At 48.5% G+C, this 23,640-nt stretch overlaps 1 protein-coding gene across 2 annotated transcripts in view; it reads right to left on the bottom strand.

Annotated features, from left to right (window-relative positions):
- Nucleotides 1–23,640, bottom strand: part of SKIC3 (SKI3 subunit of superkiller complex) — a 269,270-nt gene that overhangs the window by 22,825 nt on the left and 222,805 nt on the right. For both annotated transcript variants that reach the window (XM_075325084.1, XM_075325085.1), the window contains exons 36-38: nucleotides 21,913–22,031; nucleotides 16,789–16,947; nucleotides 1,576–1,728 (exon numbers count right to left, since the gene is read on the bottom strand). In XM_075325084.1, coding sequence (XP_075181199.1) covers nucleotides 1,576–1,728; nucleotides 16,789–16,947; nucleotides 21,913–22,031 — 431 coding nt within the window. The remainder of the gene's footprint in view (nucleotides 1–1,575; nucleotides 1,729–16,788; nucleotides 16,948–21,912; nucleotides 22,032–23,640) is intronic.

The raw sequence follows: 23,640 nt of genomic DNA, 5'->3' as shown, positions 1-23,640 counted from the left end.
GACAAGGGACCTACTCATCATTTGGGACAGAACTAATGCTCATTTTAATCTGTCTGAAGCATGGGGCCCCCTGACACCCCTTTTTGATAATCCCGACTTCCCGCCGGCTGTTGTGGTGGACAGGTTTATGATCTGGTCTTCATCCCAGAGGCCTAGGGTTGGCGATACCCTGCTGGGAGCGCCTTCTCTGCCAACCTTACAGCATTTCCGAGCCACCTTCCCTGATCAACAAATCCAGTGGTTTATGTATTTGCAGTTGCAATCGTTCATCTCCTCTGCTCGCTCAGCCTCCGACCTGGCCAGGTCTGTACCAACTTTGAATTCCTTTTGATCCAACTAGAATCTCTATCCCACGTAATTTCCCAGATTTACTCCATTTTGATTGACCCAATTGATTCGGATCCAGTCTGGTATGTGAAATCCTGGGAGAAAGATCTGGGGAGTGCTTCCTCTGATGTGGATTGGGCAAAAGCTTATATGTGTGTACATTGGCTTCCCTTGCCTTGTAAAGTGCAGGAAAAAAACTTTAAGATCATTTCCTGTTGGTATAGGTGTCCGAAGGAGCTACACAAAATCTTCCCGACCGTCCCTGACACTTGTTGGAGATGTAATGCTGCTGAGGGATCCATGCTACATATCTGGTGGTCCTGCCCGATAATTCAGGAATTGTGGCGTAAAGTTTTCCAAATTCATAACCACATAACGGGGCGGACAATCACATGCTCTCCGCAGATCGGTCTCTTGTCCATGATCCCCGGAGCTTTCAAAGAGGTCAAGCAAGGTCTTCTCCGTCATTTTGTTGCCGCGACAAGAGCAATCATCCCGAGAAAGTGGAAGTCGGGTGTAACCCTGACGATTCTCGAGTGGTTGGCGGAAATGGATCACATTTGCAGGATGGAGAAACTATCCTCCCACTCGGAGCTCCAGCTGAGCAAGTTTTTCAGCTCTTGGACGCCGTGGCTTCTATTTAGAGAATTCGCTGATTTCGAGATAATCCTTTCCTCTTAGGAACCAATCGCTTAATTTTTGCTCTGTTCGTGCCGAGAGGTGGAGTGTAGACCTCCTTAAACCGGTTGTGTTCCAGGGGAGACACCAAGTCTCTCCTTCCCCTCTCCCCATTCTGTCCCCCCCCTTCTCTTCTCTTTCTTTTTCTGTCTTTCCTCTCATTTGAATTCTTCTTTGCTTCTTCTTAACATTCTTTTCTCTTTCCAGTTTTTTTATGAATCTAAATTTAGTACTTCAGAAATCAACGTTCTTATTTTCATTGACTCTACCAAAGTCCACATGGAGAATTGTGTATACTTGATCTCTTATTGCGTTTGTCTTTATTTCTTCGATATGTGGAAGTATTCATGCACAAACTGAAAATATGCCACTATGTTACAGAGTTACTTATACTTGATTTTGTATGATATTTTCTCTTTTTCAATAAACATTTTTGAAAAAAACTTAATTTCGGCGCAGACAGATATTAAGATAAGTGGTATGATAGTTCATAAAACAGCACTTCTTGGTTCAAATCTCACCAAGAACAGAATAAATATATGAAACACTACATATAATATACATACATACCATACAGGCTTTAAGTGCAAGAAGGGCTAACCGCAGTAGACTTGAGAGTTTTCCACTCCAGTTTCCTTGTTGGGACGCCAACTGTAACCCCTTCCTGTAGCACATCTCTGCATCCATCATCATTCCCTGATACTGGTAAACATCAGCTAACCACTGAAATACAGAAACATAACGCATCACTAGATACAATGTTAGTAGTACACCATAAGAAAGTCATTAAAAAAGGCAAAAGCCAGAATACCAACTATGAGGAGACAAAACCCATTGACATAACGCCATCAATATATATTGGGTTCTGATACACAGACACTATACGGCCCCCCTTGTATGAAGCCATTCGACCTATATGTGATTCTGCACAGGCTCTGCAGGGTCACAAATGTAGTAAAAGACAAAAAGAAACCAAAAAAATAACAAAAACGAGATATTGTCAAATTATATACAAAAATTATTCAGGAGTAAGTAAAAGCAGGGTAGGTTGGTGAATATACAACTAGACAATAAAAAGGCACTCCCGAATCCAAGACTTCTTCCGAGCTGCACCAAACCTCTGGAACGCTCTACCCCAAGAAGTTAGGACAAATCACAACTTACTCAGCTTCAGACGCTCCCTAAAAACACATCTTTTTAGGGCGGCCTATCACACTCCCTAGCCAAACTAATTTCACCTAATCCCTCTACAACTTCTCAGAACATAAACCCACGTCAAACTCCATGGCACCCAAATGCATCTCAAGGCTCTGGCCAACTGGTCCAGGCAGCCATTATCTATCCCCCATGAGATGGCTGGATTGTCATTGTAAATAAGCACTTGTACCTTGCCCCTCCCCCCATCTCATTGTAGATTGTAAGCTCTCACGAGCAGGGTTGCCATTTTTCCCTTTAAATATTGTATCTTCTATAATTGTTACTTGTTTGTATATGTTTATGTATATGATATGTATATGTATATGAGCCTCCTGAATTGTAAAGCGCTGCGGAATATGTTGGCGCTATAGAAATAAAGATTATTATTATTATTGATGACAACATTTGTTACATATATACAAAGAGAAAGATGGGGACCGCTGTCAATAGGCAAGAGTTGTATTAGATTTAAAGATCTGTAAAATGATAGTAGATGTACCCCAACAGAAAAATAAACACTGGGGTGTAAAAAAAATAGAAAGAAAAGATAAAAAATGGACAACAAATAGGAAGAGGCTCCCTCAATGAGATGCAAATGTAATGCAGAACTTCAGTTGCATCATAATGCTCCTGCAAAAATTAATAAGATGCATATATTGTGTCCCTCACTAGGATACAAATATATTACAAGGTATAAATTGCATCAAAATGTCCTTAGAGGGGCAAGTAAAATGCATAAGGCTGCTTTCACACTTGCGTTGAACGGCATCTGTTGCTATCCGCCACCTTGAAGAATTACGGTAACCGTTGCAGGAAACAGTTTATTTCTCATAGGCTACTATTAAGGGTGGATTGCAACGGATAGTCTTGCGTTGCATCCGCCCCGCGGCGCACCAGTTGTTTTGTCGGTGACCGTCAGTGACCGTCGGGCGGAAGGAACGCTGAATGTAGCGTTTTTTGTTGCTGTAAAAAAACGCACTCCGCAGGATTCCGTTGGGATCCGTTACGAGGCATAATGAATGTCTATGGTGCTGGATTCCGTCGCCATGTGTTTGGCGACGGATTCCAGTGCAGGATTCCGTCACGTTCTACTGAGCATGCTCAACATGTCCAGCAGAACGTTCTAAATCATTTAAAAGCACTCCTGGTCTCTCTGTCTGTCTGTCAGTCACTCTCTCTGTCTATCGGTCTCTCTCAGTCTCTATCTCTCTGTCGGTCTGTCTCTCCCTCTCTCATACTCACCAATCACCAGCGCGGCGCTGCACTGCACTGCACTGCTGTCACACTGCTCTGGCGGCTTCTCCTCTTTTGAAAATGCCGGCCGCTCATTATTCCAGCTCGTATGCCCTGCTTCCCCCGCCCACCAGCACCTATGATTGCTTGCAGTCAGACACGCCCCCATGGTGAGTGACAGCGGTCTCACTGCAACCAATCACAGCCGCCGGTGGGCGGGTCTATATCGTGCCGTACAATAAATAAATAATTAAAAAAAAATGACGTGCGTTCCCCCCCCATTTTGATACCAACCAAGATAAAGCCACACGGCTGAAAGCTGGTATTCTCAGGATGGGGAGCCCCACGTTATTGGGAGCCCCCCAGCCTAAAAATATCAGCCAGCAGCCGCCCGGAATTGCCGAATCCATTAAACGCGACAGTCCCGGGACTCTACCCGGCTCATCCCGAATTGCCCTGGTGCGGTGGCAATCGGGGTAATGTGGAGTTAATGGCAGCACATCGCTGCCACTAAGTCCTAGGTTAATCATGACAGGCGTCTATGAGACACCCCCAATGATTAACCTGTAAGTGAAAGTAAGTGAAACACCCTCTTTCACCAATTTATTAATCCCCAAATAATCCTCCAGGTCCGACATAATCCAAACGAGGTCCCACGACGCTTTCTGCTCTGCTACATCGGAAGCTGACAGGAGCGGCAGTAGAATACCGCCGCTCCTGTGAGCTCCAAGCAGAAACTGAAGTGAGTTGCACTGTCAGCGGGGACGTCACTGAGGTAGTGCCGGTGTGTGTGTGCGGTGATGGGTGCGGTAGTGCCGGTGTGTGCGGTGATGATGGGTGCGGTGGTGCCGGGGTGTGTGTGTGCAGTGATGAGTGGAGTGGTAGTGCCGGTGTGTGCAGTGATGATGATGGGGGCGGTAGTGCCGGTGTGTGCAGTGATGATGTTGGGGGCGGTAGTGCAGGTGTATGCGGTGATGATGGGGGCGGTAGTGCAGGTGTATGCGATGATGATGGGGGCGGTAGTGCAGGTGTATGTGGTGATGATGGGGGCGGTAGTGCAGGTGTATACGGTGATGGGGTGGTAGTGCAGGTGTATGCGGTGATGATGGGGGATCTCTCTCTCTCGGCTATAATGCAATGTGTTACTTCACAGGAATCCGTTATACGGCTTTATTATGACACTATTTACAATGCATCCGTCACATGCGTCACACAACGCATTGTGATGGATGCCGTTCAACGCAAGTGTGAAAGCAGCCTAAGTCATACACCTCTAAAAGTACAGGTGCTAATGAAATAAATATGGCCCCAAAAGTAATATAAATATATTAACTGTAGGGAACGCACATGGTTAGATCCATATTATGAAAAAAATATATAAAGTGAAAGTGCAATATGGTTGAAAAGATCACATGGAAACCCAATGTAGTCCCAGTATGAACCACGGTCTGGGGTGTAGGGGTTAAATAGCACAGCAGATATACCAGTGCAATATCATGACAAGTGCACCAAGATGTCATAGAGAAGTATGGAAGGAGGGAGATCACTTACAATAGTGTAAAATAGCGGTCATCATAGCATGCGCCCACCCCATAGCGTCTCAAATGTACATAATTATTCTTTGGTGGAAGAAGAAACTCCGTACTTATGGTATCTCATGGAGAATTAAAAGATTTATTTCAGATTCATACAGAAAGTAAAAAGTTGAAATTGTGGGTCCACAGAGGTATAGTAGAGGATACAAGCACTTGAATTGGAGCCTTATATTACACCTGGGCTCATTAGGCCTAAAGCTTGCCACACACATGAGATGGCTATTGGCCGATTGTTTGGCTGACAGCCATTTCAGGTGACTTTCCCATATGCTGGATCGCTCACTAGGCCTTATGTGCCTGTATTCTCTACGAGTCCATATCATCGGCCGACGTTAGTCTAATGTGTATGTGGACCTTACAACTGCATTTACACATTCAGATATCTGATCAATTTCTGTACAATCAGACCAAAAGTGCTGTGTGTAAATGGCCATTTGATTTGATTGAAATCTGTCCAATCTGCCAGAAAATTTCTCTAGCATGCTTAATAATCTATTTGTCAAACATAATGACTATAGGGCGTAGACCGATATCTGAAAAGAAGTCTATAATTAAGAATAGCATGATTTTATGTTATTGTGATTATAACAGCTGGGAAAATTATCGGTAAAATATCTGTTAGTGGAAATACTGCACAATTATTGTGAACGATAGTTCCTATGAATGCTTGTTCCCTGATAATAGTGTAGTGTAAACATGCAGACAATCACCCAATTCACGAGCAATACACTCTCTGGTTGGGCGCTGCATAAAATATCATCTTTCTCAGCAGCGCTTCATCCTGTATAAATAGGACCTGTGCTACCGAGAACAATGGCAGCCTATGTGCACTTATGTATGCATCTGAAATGTGGCTAGTCTGTCAAAAGAGAAGCAAAATACAGATTTTAGGATTTTAACTATGACGTGAGAATGAAAGCTCAGTCCAGGAAGAGGAAGATACAAATATCTCTGAAGAAGGCTACAAAAAGATTTTACGGTGAGTAGAAAAAAAATCTTCATTTTTCAGATGCTTCATTGGGGGCCACAGGAACCATGAGACATCACAAAACAGTCACTGGAGTGGGAAAACGAATACCAATACTGCAGAAGGAAAACAGCAAGGTTACTACCCGTGCAATTGCAGCTTATAGCATCTTCTGCTAAGACTTGTATCCATAGGAAAGCGCTCCACAAAGAAGTGGACTGAAGGCTAAAGTAGTTGCCCTATGAAATAGAAAAACAGATGCCTGAAAGCGCATGGCCACACAAGGAATTGAGCCATGCCCTTGCAGTGCAACCTTGCTTAGGCCGATTTTCTGCATGGACAGATTGAAACCAGTGGATAATAGTAGCCCTAGAGAAGGTCCGACCTCTGCAAGAGCATACCGTAATGGCCCTCAAGGCATCCAAACGGAGCTGTGAGAGACAGCTGGAGCTGAAGTACCTGTCAGGGAGATGAGAGGTGAAGTGCCTAAAGAAAGGAGAGAAAGTGTCTTATTTAAGACTGAAGGCAAAGAATACGCTAAGGACAAAACAGGGTGTGAAGTGCAAGCCCTGTCTATACTGCAGAAGGAGAGAGACAGGTGAGAGCCTCACTAGAGGGAAGATATCACTTAGGCTGGGGCCACACGAGCATTAATATGAGTGCATCGCACGACACTCGGCTACAGTTCTGCTGGAGTGTTAGCCGAGTGTCATGCCACTGTGATATGATCTTGTAATCGCAGCACAGCTGCGGAGGACAGGGCAGGCGCTGTGGAGGAGGGGGAGGGACTAATCTCCCTATCTCCTCTATTGTCAGCTGCTGAGTATATTGGACTGTACTCCGGTGTAATGCGAGTGCATTGAGATGTTTCTCGCACCCATAGACTTGTATGAGTGCAAGTGAAAACGAATTGGATTCCACCCACAGCATGCGGCGATTGTTTTCTCGGTCCAATTAGGGCTGAGAAAATAATCGCTCGTGGGAGCTACCCCATAAGTAACATTGGTCAAAGTGGAATACGATTTTTTATCGCATTCCACTCGCTCCGTTTTTCTCGCCGTGTGTCCTTAGCCTAAGAGGAAAAAATGACCCTTCCAGAAAGTAAAAATGGAGAGCTATCTCTGATTGCAACGCAAGTAGAGGACTGTTGGGTGTCCAAGACCACAATGAGGTCCTCCATATCCAGGGGAGCTAATATGGAGTTCCGCCCTATCGCCTAAAAGTCAAGTTCTGCTGAACTAAAATAGTCAAAGCAATAAACTGGCCCTTGGGGGTCAGCCTTGGCTCAAAAAGACAGGCATTAAAAAAAAAGGGAAGATTTCACCAGAGGAGTGCTGTCAAAAGCCTCTGTTTCATGGGCGAAATCCTTTGCAAATGAAATGGTGGAAGGGTGACGTCTAAGGCCCTTGTATCATAATCCGAGAAACCTAAATCAGAAGTTCTACACCCTCTGATCTGCGGACCCAACCGTCCTGCTGGTAAGTTAACTGACCAAGCTAAAGTGAATAGGTGAAGTGGGCTGGCCAGGTGTTGGCAGATGGAGAGGAGTCAGCTTTTTTTATAAGATGTAGTCTTGGTGTCAGCTTTCAAGTGGAAGCATATGACCCATGGTTCTTGATCCCCCAATGAAGTGTCTGAGAAATACTGTTAAATAGCTACTTCTAAAATATATACAATTGAAAATCTCAAATTCACATCTCAGTGGAAGCGGCTATTTCTTTTACGACCTGAGATTTCTGAGTCATGGTTATTGTTTGGCAATAACACAATAGTAGTGATTTATGATGCTGCTGATAGGATTGCAAAGAAATAGTTTTCCTTCATACAACAGCTGTGCAAAACCAGTGTAGGCAGCAAACTGAATCACTGAGCAAAGTTTTTCTAGCTGAGGCTAAATACAATTTTCTTTTACAAATTACCAATGATTGTAATTTTGAAGCTGAAAGATGAAGGGAATTTTGTTTACTTACCGTAAATTCCTTTTCTTCTAGCTCCTATTGGGAGACCCAGACAATTGGGTGTATAGCTTCTGCCTCCGGAGGCCACACAAAGTACTACACTTTAAAAAGTGTAACCCCTCCCCTCTGCCTATACACCCTCCCGTGCATCACGGGCTCCTCAGTTTTGGTGCAAAAGCAGGAAGGAGGAAACTTATAAATTGGTCTAAGGTAAATTCAATCCGAAGGATGTTCGGAGAACTGAAACCATGAACCAAAAGAAACAATTGAACATGAACAACATGTGTACACAAAAGAACAAACAGCCCGAAGGGAACAGGGGCGGGTGCTGGGTCTCCCAATAGGAGCTAGAAGAAAAGGAATTTACGGTAAGTAAACAAAATTCCCTTCTTCTTTGTCGCTCCATTGGGAGACCCAGACAATTGGGACGTCCAAAAGCAGTCCCTGGGTGGGTAAAAGAATACCTCGATAAAAAAGAGTCGAAAACGACCCCCTCTTACAGGTGGGCAACCGCCGCCTGAAGGACTAGCCTACCTAGACTGGCGTCTGCCGAAGCATAGGTATGCACCTGATAGTGTTTCGTGAAAGTGTGCAGACTAGACCAGGTAGCTGCCTGACACACCTGCTGAGCCGTAGCCCGGTGCCGCAATGCCCAGGACGCACCCACGGCTCTGGTAGAATGGGCTTTCAGCCCCAAAGGAAGCGGAAGCCCAGAAGAACGGTAGGCTTCAAGAATCGGTTCTTTGATCCACCGAGCCAAAGTTGACTTGGAAGCCTGCGATCCCTTACGCTGGCCAGCGACAAGGACAAAGAGGGCATCTGAACGGCGCAAGGGCGCCGTGCGAGACACGTAGAGCCGGAGTGCTCTCACCAGATCTAATGAGTGCAAATCCTTTTCACATTGGTGAATTGGATGAGGGCAAAATGAAGGTAATGAGATATCCTGATTAAGATGAAAAGGGGATACCACCTTAGGGAGAAATTCCGGGACCGGACGCAGAACCACCTTATCCTGGTGAAAAACCAGGAAGGGGGCTTTGCATGACAGCGCTGCCAGCTCCGACACTCTACGGAGCGATGTAACTGCCACTAGAAATGCCACCTTCTGCGAAAGACGTGATAAAGAGACATCCCGCAGCGGCTCGAAAGGTGGTTTCTGAAGAGCCGTTAGCACCCTGTTAAGATCCCAGGGTTCCAGTGGACGCTTGTAAGGTGGGACTATGTGGCAAACTCCCTGCAAGAACGTGCGGACCTGCGGAAGCCTGGCTAGACGCTTTTGAAAAAATACGGATAGCGCCGATACTTGGCCCTTGAGAGAGCCGAGAGACAAACCCTTGTCCATTCCGGATTGAAGGAATGAAAGAAAAGTGGGTAAGGCAAAGGGCCAGTGAGAAAAACCATTATCAGAGCACCAGGATAAGAAGATCCTCCAAGACCTGTGATAGATCTTGGCGGACGTTGGTTTCCTGGCCTGTCTCATAGTGGCAATGACATCTTGAGATAACCCTGAGGACGCTAGGAGCCAGGACTCAATGGCCACACAGTCAGGTTGAGGGCCGCAGAATTCAGATGGAAAAACGGCCCTTGTGACAGCAAGTCTGGGCGGTCTGGGAGCGCCCACGGTTGACCCACCGTGAGATGCCACAGATCCGGGTACCACGACCGCCTCGGCCAATCTGGGGCGACGAGAATGGCGCGACGACAGTCGGACCTGATTTTGCGCAACACTCTGGGCAGCATCGCCAGAGGAGGAAATACATAGGGCAGTCGAAACTGCGACCAATCCTGAACTAATGCGTCCGCCGCCAGAGCTCTGTGATCTTGAGACCGGGTCATGAATGCCGGGACTTTGTTGTTGTGCCGTGACGCCATGAGATCGACGTCCGGCGTTCCCCAGCGGCGACAGATCTCTCGAAACACGTCTGGGTGAAGAGACCATTCTCCCGCGTCCATGCCCTGTCGACTGAGAAAATCTGCTTCCCAGTTTTCTACGCCCGGGATGTGAACTGCGGAGATGGTGGAAGCTGTGGCTTCCACCCACTGCAGAATCCGTCGGACTTCCTGGAAGGCTTGACGACTGCGAGTGCCGCCTTGGTGGTTGATGTATGCGACGGCAGTGGCGTTGTCCGACTGGATCCGGATCTGCCTGCCCTCCAGCCACCAATGAAAGGCCAATAGGGCTAGATACACTGCCCTTATCTCCAGAATATTGATCTGAAGGGATGACTCTATCGGAGTCCAGGTTCCCTGAGCCCTGTGGTGAAGAAAAACCGCCCCCCACCCTGACAGGCTCGCGTCCGTGGTGACCACAGCCCAGGTGGGGGGTAGGAAGGATTTTCCCTGCGACAGAGAGTTGGGAAGGAGCCACCACTGAAGTGACGTCTTGGTTGCAAGGGAAAGAGAGACGTTCCTGTCGAGGGAAGTCGACCTCCTGTCCCATTTGTGGAGAATGTCCCACTGGAGTGGCCGCAGATGGAATTGCGCGAAGGGCACTGCCTCCATTGCTGCCACCATCTTCCCCAGGAAGTGCATGAGGCGCCTCAAGGGGTGCGACTGACCCCGAAGAAGAGATTGCACCCCTGCCTGCAGCGAAAGCTGTTTGTCCAGCGGTAGCATGACTACTGCTGACTGAGTATGAAACTCCATCCCAAGGTACGTCAGTGATTGGGTCGGTGTCAACTTGGATTTGGGGAAGTTGATGATCCACCCGAACTGCTGGAGAGTCGCCAGAGCGACGGAAAGGCTGTTTTGACATGCCATCTGAGAGGGTGCCCTGACCAGAAGATCGTCCAAGTAGGGAATCACCGAGTGGCCCTGAGAATGCAGGACCGCCACAACAGATGCCATGACCTTGGTGAACACCCTTGGGGCTGTCGCCAGGCCGAAAGGCAAAGCCACGAACTGAAGGTGTTCGTTCCAGATGACGAAACGCAGAAAGCGTTGATGTTCGGGTGCGATCGGCACATGGAGATAAGTATCCTTGATGTCGATCGATGCTAGGAAGTCTCCTTGTGACGTTGAAGCGATGACCGAGCGGAGAGATTCCATTCGAAACCGTCTGGTGCTCACATGTCTGTTGAGCAGTTTGAGGTCCAGAACGGGACGGAACGAGCCGTCCTTCTTTGGCACCACAAACAAGTTGGAGTAAAAGCCGCGACCATGTTCCTGGGGGGGAACAGGGAACACAACTCCTTCTGTCTTCAGAGCGTTCACCGCCTGAAAAAGTGCATCGGCTCGCTCGGGGGGCGGAGAGGTTCTGAAGAAACGAGTCGGGGGACGAGAGCTGAACTCTATCCTGTAACCGTGAGACAGAATGTCTCTCACCCATCGGTCTTGAACATGTGGCCACCAGGCGTCGCAAAAGCGGGAGAGCCTGCCACCGACCGAGGATGCGGTTCGGGGATGCCGAGAGTCATGAGGAGGCCGCCTTGGAAGCAGTGCTTCCTGCGGCCTTTTGGGGGCGTGACTTGGACCGCCACGCATAGGAGTTCCTCTGGCCTTTCTCCGGCCTGTTGGACGAAGAGGTTTGGGGCTTGGCGGAGGGACGAAAGGACCGAAACCTCGATTGTATTTTCCGTTGCTGAGGTCTCTTCGGTTTGGACTGGGGTAAGGAGGAGTCCTTTCCCTTGGATTCCTTAATAATCTCATCCAATCGTTCGCCAAACAAGCGGTCGCCAGAAAACGGCAAACCGGTTAAGAACCTCTTGGAAGCCGAGTCTGCCTTCCATTCGCGCAGCCACATGGCCCTGCGGACTGCCACAGAGTTAGCGGATGCCACAGCTGTACGGCTAGCAGAGTCTAGGACTGCGTTCATGGCGTAGGAAGAAAAAGCTGACGCTTGAGAAGTCAAAGACGCAACTTGCGGAGCAGAATTGCGTGTGACAGCATTAATCTCAGCCAGACAAGCTGAGATAGCTTGGAGTGCCCACACGGCTGCAAAGGCCGGGGCAAAAGACGCGCCCGTGGCCTCATAGATGGACTTCACCAGGAGCTCTATCTGCCTGTCAGTGGCATCCTTTAGAGATGAGCCATCTGCAACCGATACCACAGATCTAGCCGCCAATCTGGAGACTGGGGGATCCACCTTGGGACATTGAGCCCAACCCTTAACTACGACAGAGGGGAAGGGGTAACGTGTGTCAGTAAGGCGCTTAGTAAAGCGCTTGTCCGGAACTGCTCTGGGCTTCTGGACAGCATCTCTGAAGTTAGAGTGATCGAAAAACGCACTCCGCGTACATTTAGGGAACCGAAACTGGTGTTTCTCCTGCTGAGAAGTCGACTCCTCTACAGGTGGCGGCGGGGGAGATATATCTAACACCTGGTTGATGGACGAGATAAGGTCATTTACTATGGCGTCCCCGTCAGGTGTATCAAGATTGAGAGCAACGTCAGGTTCAGAGCCCTGAGCTGCGACGTCCGCCTCGTCCTCCAGAGAGTCCTCAAGCTGGGATTCCCAGCGGGCCCGCTTGGCCGGTCTGGGACTGTGGTCCGGGCCGGAGTCCTCCACATGAGACCTAGGACCCCCCTGGGAACGTGCTGCGGCGCGGACAGAGAGGGGCCTGGAGGCGAAGAACCAACAGGGCCCGGGGCCTGTGGAAGGACCGGTCTGGACTGCAAAGCTTCAAGCAGCTTGGCAGACCATTTGTCCATAGACTGAGCCATGGATTGTGAGAGTGATTCAGATAGTTTTTCAGCAAAAACTGCAAACTCTGTCCCTGCCGCCTGGACAGGGGGAGCAAGGGGTTCTACCTGAGCCGAGGGGCCCACTAGTGACCGAGGCTCCGGCTGAGCAAGTAAAACAGCGGTTGAGCATTGCTCACAGTGAGGGTAGGTGGAACCCGCAGGTAACTTAGCCGCACAAGAGGTACAGGACGCAAAATAATCCTGTGCCTTGGCACCCTTGCTCCTTGTGGACGACATGCTGTTGTCTCCTAGGAGAGTGATCACTGAGGGTATATGGGAAAGGGTATACAGCCCGACCAAACAGAAATATATAATATATATATAGTATCTATTCCGGCACCCTAAGGGGGCCAGCACCGGGTGACCGGTGTGGCTTACCGACCGCTAAAAAGCGGAGTGTGTGTCCTCCAGATTCCCTGCCTTAGGTCTCCCAGCGTTGCAGAGCTCTTTCCTGGAAATCCTCCACAGGCAGAATGCCAAAAAAATGGCTGCCGGAGCTCTCTGGGGAGGAGTGGGGCCGTGGGCGGCGCTAGAAAAGTGCGGGAATCTGGAGTCCCCACAGTGATCAGTGAGGGGGGAGGAGACATACAGGATGCTCCGGCCCTCACAACCGACGTCAGGTCGGCAGGCCCGCCCTTACCCCTGATAGACAGGCCCGGGGGCGGGAGTTTTGCTACTAGGCCGCAATTGAAGCCGGGGACTAAATTTAAGACCGCGGCCGACAAACAGGCGCGGTCGGCGCGGAAGTCCGCCGGCCGTCATAAATAAGCAGCTGCTGCAGCGTCCGGGATGAAGGCGCTCCATGCACATCCCCCATGGGTATACAGAGTACCTTAGTGATGCAGGGCCCGGTCCCTGAAGATAAATAAACTCCTGTCCGACAGATTCCCACAGGGGCTGCGGAGGGAGCATGGTCCCAGTGAATGGATGACCGCTCAGGATCCCACTTCTCCCAGAGCCGCTAAGGGATGGTGAAGGAGACGGCATGAGGCTCCGGCCTTTGTACCCACAATGGGTACCTCAACCTTAACAGCACCGCCGACGTAGTGGGGTGAGAAGGGAACATGCCGGGGGCCCCGTGGGGGCCCACTTTTCTTCCAACCGATATAACTAAAATGAGAATGCATGAGTGGATGTGTGCCTACTTCCACACAAAGCATAAAACTGAGGAGCCCGTGATGCACGGGAGGGTGTATAGGCAGAAGGGAGGGGTTACACTTTTTAAAGTGTAGTACTTTGTGTGGCCTCTGGAGGCAGAAGCTATACACCCAATTGTCTGGGTCTCCCAATGGAGCGACAAAGAAAAATAGGTGACAAGACGTAGGCTCCGAAAAGTGGATGGACGTCTTATCTGATGAATTACATGATTAAGTGCATGCAATCGCGTAAAGTTACAACTAAAACCTATTAGGAATCATCACATGATGTCAGCCAGGCTCATATTCCTTTCGTTAGCTTGCAGAAGCAAGACATTACAAATGAAAGGATCAAGACGGGGCATGTGATCAGAAAGTTTGCCACCACTCAATATCCCCTTCTCAATATCATCAGACTGCAGAAGAGAAAAAAAAAAATCTTTACCTCTCAGACCAGCCCCGTGCCTCTGATGTTGATGGAACACAGAAGGCTGCAGTCAATCAGTGGCTGCTAATCACATGAAGAGCTCAAGTGACATATTGTCTTGTGATAAACCGGAGACACATCTCTGTGCCGTGACCAAAAGGGCAGCGCTAGTTTGGGAGCAAAGTAGGAATTTTTTACATTTTATTTTGGGAAATTGGAGGTATTAAAGGGTTTCCAGTAGTGACCAACCCTTTAAGGTGGCCACATATATCAGACAGCTGAGCATGTGTTCTGTATAAGGAGGATGAAGGCAATGAGAAGACATCTATAGCAGCAGTTTATTGCTCTCCAAAAGTATCTGTTGTTTGAGAGATGGAAGGTCCCAATACATATTAGATGGTGGCCGGACTTGCCGAAATTGCTCTGATGTGTATTGAGCACTTGACAGTAGCTGACAGCAGAAATCGAACCAGATAACCCAGTGACATACGGAATATCAGATACAGAGCACTGAGATTGATAGGGACATAATTATCAAGGAAGATGAAAGTGTTGAAGCTCATATGGAGGGATGTTCAATAACTGGGTAGTGCTTACCTGCGGCCTGGAGATTAATGCCCCACAGGAGGAAATAAGCAAGTCCTGCCATATTAATTTTCAGACTTAAAGGGAACTTGTCACCTGTCACCAGGAGTAAGCACGGCTATACTGCATTATACTCTATATAAGTGCCCAGGTCGCTCTGTATAACGAAAAAAAAAGACCTTTGCTATACTCACCTGCGGGGCAGTCAGGTCCTATGGGCATCTTTGGTCTCGGGTCTGGCGCCTCCTTTACCCTGTGCAGTTGCCGTCCTCCTTCACAGCTCCATGTGGATGACGTGTCCTATGTTATCCACACAGAGGCCTCCACTACACTCCTGCGCAAGTGCACTTTCATCTGTCTTGCTGAGGGCAGATCAAAATATTGTAGTGTCCATGCGGTCTTTGACCTTAGCCTACGCATTGCAGTACTTTGGTCTGCCCTCAGCAGGGTAGATCAAAGTGCACATGTGCAGCAGCACAGTGGAGGTCTTTGTTGTGTTAGTGATGGGCAGTCCGGCTCTTTTTGGTGATCCGGTTCCCATGGCTCCGCTCACCAAAAAGAGCCGGATCTTTCAGATCGTTCTAGGCTCCTTATTAAATATGTGTTCACCCCAGGTGAACACATATTTAAGATTATAGTAACGCTGACAAAACCCCGCCCACCCGCGGCTAAACCCCGCCCACTTACAAGTGACCAATTAGATTGTTGAGTAGGCGGAGTTTAGCCACGGTGGGCGGGGTTTCAGTGGCGAAAAGAGCCGTTTAGAGATTTTAGTGGCTCTCACTGGTGATCCGGCTCCTGTTGGTCACAGCAGGGAGCCGGATCTTAGTGTCGGATTGTTCACGACCGATACATCACTATTTTGTGTGGATGACGTAGGATGCGTCATCCACATGGAGCTGTGAAGGAGGATGACAACTGCACAGGATAAAGGAGGAGCCAGACCCAAGACCAGCAATGCCCATTGCACCCGACTGCCCTGCAGGTGAGTATAGTACAGGTCTTTTTTTGCATTATACAGAGCGACCTAGGCTCTTATATACAGCATTTTAGAATACTGTATATAAGAGCTTACTGGCGGTGGCAGCAGCTTGTGACAGGATTCCTTTAAAGGGAACCTGTCTGATCCTCTATGCCGACCAACCCAGCAGCATTGATACCTGTATGCCCAAATTCCCTCCCTAACCAGTACTGTATAATGCTATTCACTAATAAGAATGTTTAAAAAAAAGACTTACAAATCTCACTGTTTCTATGCTAATTAGGTCCTTGACTAATCGAAGGGGCATTAGTTCCCCAGACTACGGTCTCTTTTCATGTTATCACGCCCCTGAGGGAGCTTTCCATGCTATCACACCCATGAACAAGGCATCACCGTCAGCTAATGGAAATCTCGATCATGCACCTCAGGAGCAGGGTGGGCGCTTCCCGGTTTCATTAGGTGCACTGTGCATGACAGGAAGTTCAGAAGACGTGTATGTGTGCCGTCTTCTGTACTTCAGGTCATGCGCAATGTGCCTAATAAAGCTGGAAGTGTTCACCCTGCTTTAGAGGAGCACTGATGCGGCTGAAATGTACTGCACGCATGCGTGAGATTTCCAATAGCTGACGGTGACGCCGACTTGTGAAAATCATATTATCATGCCCTCAGGGGTCTGATAACATGAAAAGAGGGTCGACTAGTTTGGGCAACTGATGCCTCTTTAACTAGTTAAGGGCCTAATTAGTATAAGAACAGCGAGGTTTAGAAGTTGTTTTTTGAAACATTCATATTAGTGAGTAGCGTTATGCAGGGCTGGTTAGGCAGGGAATTTGGGCATACAGGTACCAATGCTGCTGGGTTGGAGGGTATAGGGGGCCTGACAGGTTCCCTTTAATTCTACCTTATTAGTTGAACAAAATATCGTATGGCTTTTTGTAGGTAAAACATATTATTCACTAATGATACTAGCCAGAAAGGCAGCCATCTGCTGGGCATTGCCCTGAATTTCATGAGACTTACATGCCAGGCTGTCTGTGAGTTTGGGTTAGACATCACAGTCTTCTTCAGCTCCTCCAGGACAGGTTCAGGTAACGACGCTTGGGACAGCAGCAGCTGCTTGAACTGAACTTGTCTTAAAAGCAGAAATAAGGATGCCTGGTCGGGGCAGGTCTGCAATCCCTGAAACATTCACAAATCAATAAGTAAGTGAACAATAAGTAAGTGAACAATGTCATTTTAAACTGTGAAACATACATCTACCCATACAGATAGATGTATGTTTCTGTATATATACTTTTATATATATACTAGAAGGTGGCCCGATTCTACGCATCGGGTATTCTAGAATTTACGTATTGTGTAGTTCATGTATGATTTTTGTTATATATATATATATATATATATATATATGCTGTTGTGTGTAGTTAACAAGTGTTTGTGTAGGGCGCTGTACATGTTCTGGGTGTTGTCTGGGTGTGGTGGGGGGTGAGAGCGGTGTTGTATGTGTGTTGCGTGTGTTGCGTTGTTTGTGGAGCGCTGTGTGTCTGTAGCGTTGTGTGTGTGTTGCGCGGTTTGTGTGTGTGTGGTGTGTTTTGGGGGGAGGTATGTTTTGTGCAATGTGTGTGTTGTGCGGTATGTGCGTATATTTGTGTGTGCCGTGGTGTTTGTGTGTTGGGTGTTGTGTGTGTGCAGCGTTGTCTGTGTGTGTGGGGCAGTTGTTTGTGGTTCCCAGTGTGTCTGTGGTGTGTTGTGCAGTGCGCGCGTGTGTGTGTGTGTTGGGGGGAGGTGTGCACTTCCCATCGTGCTCCATCCCTCATGCAGCGCACTCCCCATCGTGCTCCATCCCCCATGCAGCGCACTCCCCATCATGCTCCATCCGCCATGCTGCACACTCCCAAACGTGCTCCATCCACCATGCTGCGCACTCCCAAACGTGCTCCATCCGCCATGCTGCGCACTCCGAAACGTGCTCCATCCGCCATACTCCGCACTCCCAAACGTGCTCCATCCACCATGCTGCGCACTCCCAAACGTGCTCCATCCGCCATGCTGCGCACTCCCAAACGTGCTCCATCCGCCATGCTGCGCACTCCCAAATGTGCTCCATCCGCCATGCTGCGCACTCCCAAACGTGCTCCATCCCCCATGCTGCGCACACCTCATCGTGCTCCATCCCCCATGCTGCACCAGCATCAGCCTCTCTACCCGCAGCATCAGCCTCTCTCTTCCCAGCATCAGCCTCTCTGTCCCCAGCATCAGCCTCTCTGTCCCCAGCATCAGCCTCTCTCCTCCCAGCATCAGCCTCTCTCCTCCCAGCATCAGCCTCTCTCATCCCAGCATCAGCCTCTCTACCCGCAGCATCAGCCTCTCTACCCGCAGCATCAGCCTCTCTCCTCCCAGCATCAGCCTTTTCTGTCCCCAGCATCAGCCTCTCTCCTCCCAGCATCAGCCTTTTCTGTCCCTAGCATCAGCCTCTCTCCTCCCAGCATCAGCCTCTCTCCTCCCAGCATCAGCCTCTCTCCTCCCAGCCTACCCCAGCCTCAGCCTCCCTCAGCATCAGCCTCTCTCCTCCCAGCATCAGCCTCTCTCCTCCCAGCATCAGCCTCTCTCCTCCCAGCATCAGCCTCTCTCCTCCCAGCATCAGCCTTTTCTGTCCCCAGCATCAGCCTCTCTCCTCCCAGCCTACCCCAGCCTCAGCCTCCCCCAGCCTCAGCCTCCCCCAGCATCAGCCTCTCTCCTCCCAGCATCAGCCTCTCTCCTCCCAGCATCAGCCTCTCTCTTCCCAGCATCAGCCTCTCTCCTCCCAGCCTACCCCAGCCTCAGCCTCCCCCAGCATCAGCCTCTCTCCTCCCAGCATCAGCCTCTCTCCTCCCAGCATCAGCCTTTTCTGTCCCCAGCATCACCCTCTCTCCTCCCAGCATCAGCCTTTTCTGTCCCTAGCATCAGCCTCTCTCCTCCCAGCATCAGCCTCTCTCCTCCCAGCATCAGCCTCTCTCCTCCCAGCCTACCCCAGCCTCAGCCTCCCTCAGCATCAGCCTCTCTCCTCCCAGCATCAGCCTCTCTCCTCCCAGTATCAGCCTCTCTCCTCCCAGCATCAGCCTCTCTCCTCCCAGCATCAGCCTTTTCTGTCCCCAGCATCAGCCTCTCTCCTCCCAGCCTACCCCAGCCTCAGCCTCCCCCAGCATCAGCCTCCCCCAGCATCAGCCTCTCTCCTCCCAGCATCAGCCTCTCTCTTCCCAGCATCAGCCTCTCTCCTCCCAGCCTACCCCAGCCTCAGCCTCCCCCAGCATCAGCCTCTCTCCTCCCAGCATCAGCCTCTCTCCTCCCAGCCTACCCCAGCCTCAGCCTCCCCCAGCATCAGCCTCTCTCTCCCCAGCATCAGCCTCTCTCCTCCCAGCATCAGCCTTTTCGGTCCCCAGCATCAGCCTCTCTCCTCCCAGCCTACCCCAGCCTCAGCCTCCCCCAGCATCAGCCTCTCTTCTCTCAGCCTCCCCATCCCAGCCTTCCCCAGGATCAGCCTCTCTCCTCCCAGCCTCCTCCAGCACGCCATGCTCCTCTGCCGACACTCACAGATCCGATCGCATACACTCACACAAACACACACACACCCGATCGCATACACTCACACACACCCGATCGCATACACTCACGCACACAAACATTGACGATATTACACATACGCGCTCACACTCACAACATCCGGAGATACCACATGCTTCTGGCCATGTGATCCTCCGGCAGGTCCTGGAAGCTCACAGCACAGTATCGCCGCCGAGAAGCAAGCGATATCCCAGGATGTTGTGAGTGTGTGGATGCGATGTGATGTGTGTGTGAGGTGTGTGTGAGAGGGAGTGTGATCTGATGTGTGTGTGTATGTGCTGTTATGTGTGTGCGTGTGTGTATGTTCCGCCGCTGCAGGACCTTGATGCGCTGGTAACTATGCTACCATGGTTACCAGCGTATCTCGTCCCCCGCTCGCACGGGAGCCCACACCAGCATACGCCGGCCAGCCCCAGCAATGTGAGGGTATGTGTCGGCTGGTTTGGCGGCGTACGCTGATGTGGGCTCCCGGGGGTACAGTACTCACCTGGGAGTCGTGTCCGTGTCGGTTCGGGGAATGCATGGGGGTCGGGGCCAGAGCTAGCGTGCATTGCGTGAGGGGGGCGGGGCGTGGCCGAGTTGCCAATGCCTGCAGGGTGCCGGGGCGAGAGGCCAATCTGTGGGGGGGCGGAGCCTGGGCGAGCGGCCGGCCAATCCGTGCGGGGGGGCGGGGCCATGGCGAGCCCAGCGGCCAATCAGCTTTGTGTCACCGTAAGGACACAATTTTGGAGCAAGACAGACAGACAGACAGACAGAATAAGGCAATTATATATATAGATATATATATATATATATATATATATATATATATTATATATTATATATATATACTATATATATATATTTATTTATTCAGTAAATATTTTATATATATATTATATATATAAAAAAACCAGAAATCTGATTTAAATTAATATCGGGTGTGACCACCCTTTGCCTCCAAAACTGCATGAATTCTTCCAGGTACACTGACTCACAGTTTGCCTGGTAAATCCCTCATTGCTCTAGTGGCCTCTTACTGGTCGAGTTGACTTTTGCAGTGGTGATTTGCCACCTATGCACATGTGACTGGTGCAGTCAATCACTGACTCCAGGGGTAATGTACAAAGGTCAGCACGGTGGCTCACTGGACAACATCTGCAAGGAGTTTGTATGTTCTCCCCGTGTTTGTGTGGGTTTCCTCCGAGTTCTCCGGTTTCCTCCCACATTTCAAAGACATACAGATAGGGACTGTAAATTGTGAGCCTCAATGTGGACAATGATGATGATGTCTGTACAGCACTGTGGAATTAATGGCACTATATGAGTAAAATAAATAAATAAATGTACAGCATGAAATGTCTGGGGATAGTCAATGACTACAGCAATCATATGAGCATGTACAGTATGTCACCACTGCAAAAATCAAGCCCAGCAGGACCACCTAAGCAAAAAAAAAAAAAAAAAATTACCACGTGAGCAGTAGTTTATATTGATCACATTTAATGGTTTTATTTATATTTTCTAGCTAACCCTTTTAATTGGAGATATTAATAATGTATGTTAGACATGAGAATACAAACAAAAGATTCGTACACTGAGGGGTATATAACAATATGTATAGATAGATATGTAATGGCAGCATAGAATAGGGGACGGGTTCGCTCTACTGATCAGTAAACAAATATTGTCCCGCTTGGCTAATAGATCAGGGATTACACAGAACACATAGGCCCAAGTCATAATTTTCATTTTTTTTATTTTAAAGGTCCGGCCAGCTATCATAGCCCCCTATACTACTATCAGGTCCTTATGCCCTTCTATTTCTGTAATATAACAATTCCCTTCGTTATGATTTCTCTATACTTTTAAAATCAATTTTTTTCTACTCTTGAATAATGTAAATAACTCAGGACTAGTTCAGCAGGACATTTATTTTTCTGGACTAGTCCTGCCTCCCATCTCGCACGCATTCTCCTCTATGCACACCTGACATGACTTGCAGGAACGACGCCACCATCAGCTCCTGACAAATTTCGGGCATGTGCACATTCTGTCTTTCTGTAGCAATAGGTAAGTAACACAGCACTACTTCATGGAGTTATGCAAAATTTATTGTGTAATCCAAAATAAAGATCTGTAAAGTTTCGATCAGCAATACTCAATCTTCATCAGACAAAACGGAAAAAACAGATTGCATGTAATGCCTTCAGAGGAAAGGTTCATAGTATCATCTGTCGCCTGTGTATTGCGGCTATGTTGCTAGTGAAATTGCGCCTTACATTTGGACTGCACAATGAAATGATTATGAATTTGTCCTAGCCTCTCTGTGCTAACCCCTGTCCACTTTGCATAAAGTGTAAAAATGCAAAAGTCTGAACATTTTTGAGCAACTACAACATATGACGAAATTTTGCGTCATAGCATACATTTTTTACATCAGATCTCTGGTGCAAACTGATGAATCGGCTCTGTAGTTTCTGAGATCTCTGTACTCAAGGGTTGAGCCACACCGCCCCCCTGACAATGATCAGACATGGTGTATATGGAAGTTTACACTTTTACCTTGGTGCAGAGCGCCTCGGCCTCAGACAGCTTATCCTGATCCTTCAGCAAGGAGATGGCTTGACACAAGGACCAGCTCTCCAGCTCCTGGCCATAACTAGTAGGGAGTTTACCTTCAACTGTACATTGGGAAAATGTATACATAAGTGTGTGGAAATAAACAGTGATGCACAAAATTCCATTTTTCAAAAACTGCAGACTATAAAAGGCCAGTCATGGAATATTAGAATTCAGTTAAAAAAATAAAACCGAGTTTACAGATTGTCCCTAATTCACCAGGCACAATCATTCTATCAATACCCCCTCTCTTCTGGGACCACTGCTTGGGTACTAGCATCAATGCTTCTTATCCACTGACCTGAGATTGAAACGTAGAATTATTAAGCCATCATCTGCCTCTACGAGCTGCAGGTGTAGCGGAGCTCTGCCCACGACTGTTAACGTGCCGCTGTCAATTTCTGACAGTAGTATTTAACACAAGCAGGCCCCATTCTATGCACACACCGGTGCACCCATGATGTGATTACTGGATGCCAATGCTGAAGACCCCATGTTTGTCATAAGGAGTCTCCTGTGATAGCTAGCGTTTAGCTGGGGGCAATAGACCGTGATTTTCGCTATACACCGCAGAGCTTATGCACTTCTATGTATAGCACAAGTGATCAGATGATCGCAGGTACAAGTACCCTAACGGGACTAACAAAACCAGTAAAAAACTCCCAAAAACGATATGAAAAAAAAAAGTAAATTATATATATATACACTAGAAGGTGGCCCGATCCTAACGCATTGGGTATTCTAGAATTTATTGTGTAGTTAATGTATGATTTTTGTATTATATATATATATGTATATATATATATATATATATATATATATATATATATATATATATATATATATATATATATATATATATATATATAAAAGTTGTTGTGTGTAGTTGCCAAGTGTTTGTGTAGGGCGCTGTAAATGTTCTGGGTGTTGTCTGGGTGGGGGGGTGTGAGAGCGGTGTTGTTTGTGTGTTGTGTGTGTTGCGTTGTTTGTGGAGCGCTGTATGTCTGCAGCGTTGTGTGTCTGTGGTGCTGTGTGTTTGTGGTGCTGGGTGTGTTGTGCGGTTTGTGTGTGTGTGTGTGTGTGTGGGGGGGGGGGGTGTTTTGGGGGGAGGTATGTTTTGTGCAGTGTGTGTGTGTTGGAGGAGTAGTCCTGGGGAGAGAGGAGTATAATAGGAGTAGTAGTCATGGGGGGTGAGGAGTATAATGGGGGGAGTAGTCCTAGGGAGAGAGTAGTATAATAGGAGGAGTAGTCCTGGGGAGAGAGGAGTATAATAGGAGTAGTAGTCCTGGGGGGTGAGGGGTATAATAGGAGTAGTAGTCCTAGGGAGAGAGTAGTATAATAGGAGGAGTAGTCCTGGGGAGAGAGGAGTATAATAGGAGGAGTAGTCCTGGGGGGTGAGGAGTATAATAGGAGGAGTAGTCCTGGGGGGAGAGGAGTATAATAGAGGGAGTAGTCCTGGGGGGAGATGAGGATAATAGGAGGAGTAGTCCTGGTGGGAGAGGAGAATAATAGGAGGAGTAGTCCTGGGGGGAGAGGAGTATAATAGGAGGAGTAGTCCTGGGGGGAGAGGAGTATAATAGGAGGAGTAGTCCTGGGGGGAGAGGAGGATAATAGGAGGAGTAGACCTGGGGGGAGAGGTTTATAATAGGAGGAGTAGTCCTGGGAGGAGAG

The sequence above is a fragment of the Anomaloglossus baeobatrachus genome, chromosome 1 (assembly GCF_048569485.1).
Source record: "Anomaloglossus baeobatrachus isolate aAnoBae1 chromosome 1, aAnoBae1.hap1, whole genome shotgun sequence".
Classification (NCBI taxonomy): domain Eukaryota; kingdom Metazoa; phylum Chordata; class Amphibia; order Anura; family Aromobatidae; genus Anomaloglossus; species Anomaloglossus baeobatrachus.
This window is presented reverse-complemented; position numbering and strand designations above follow the sequence as displayed.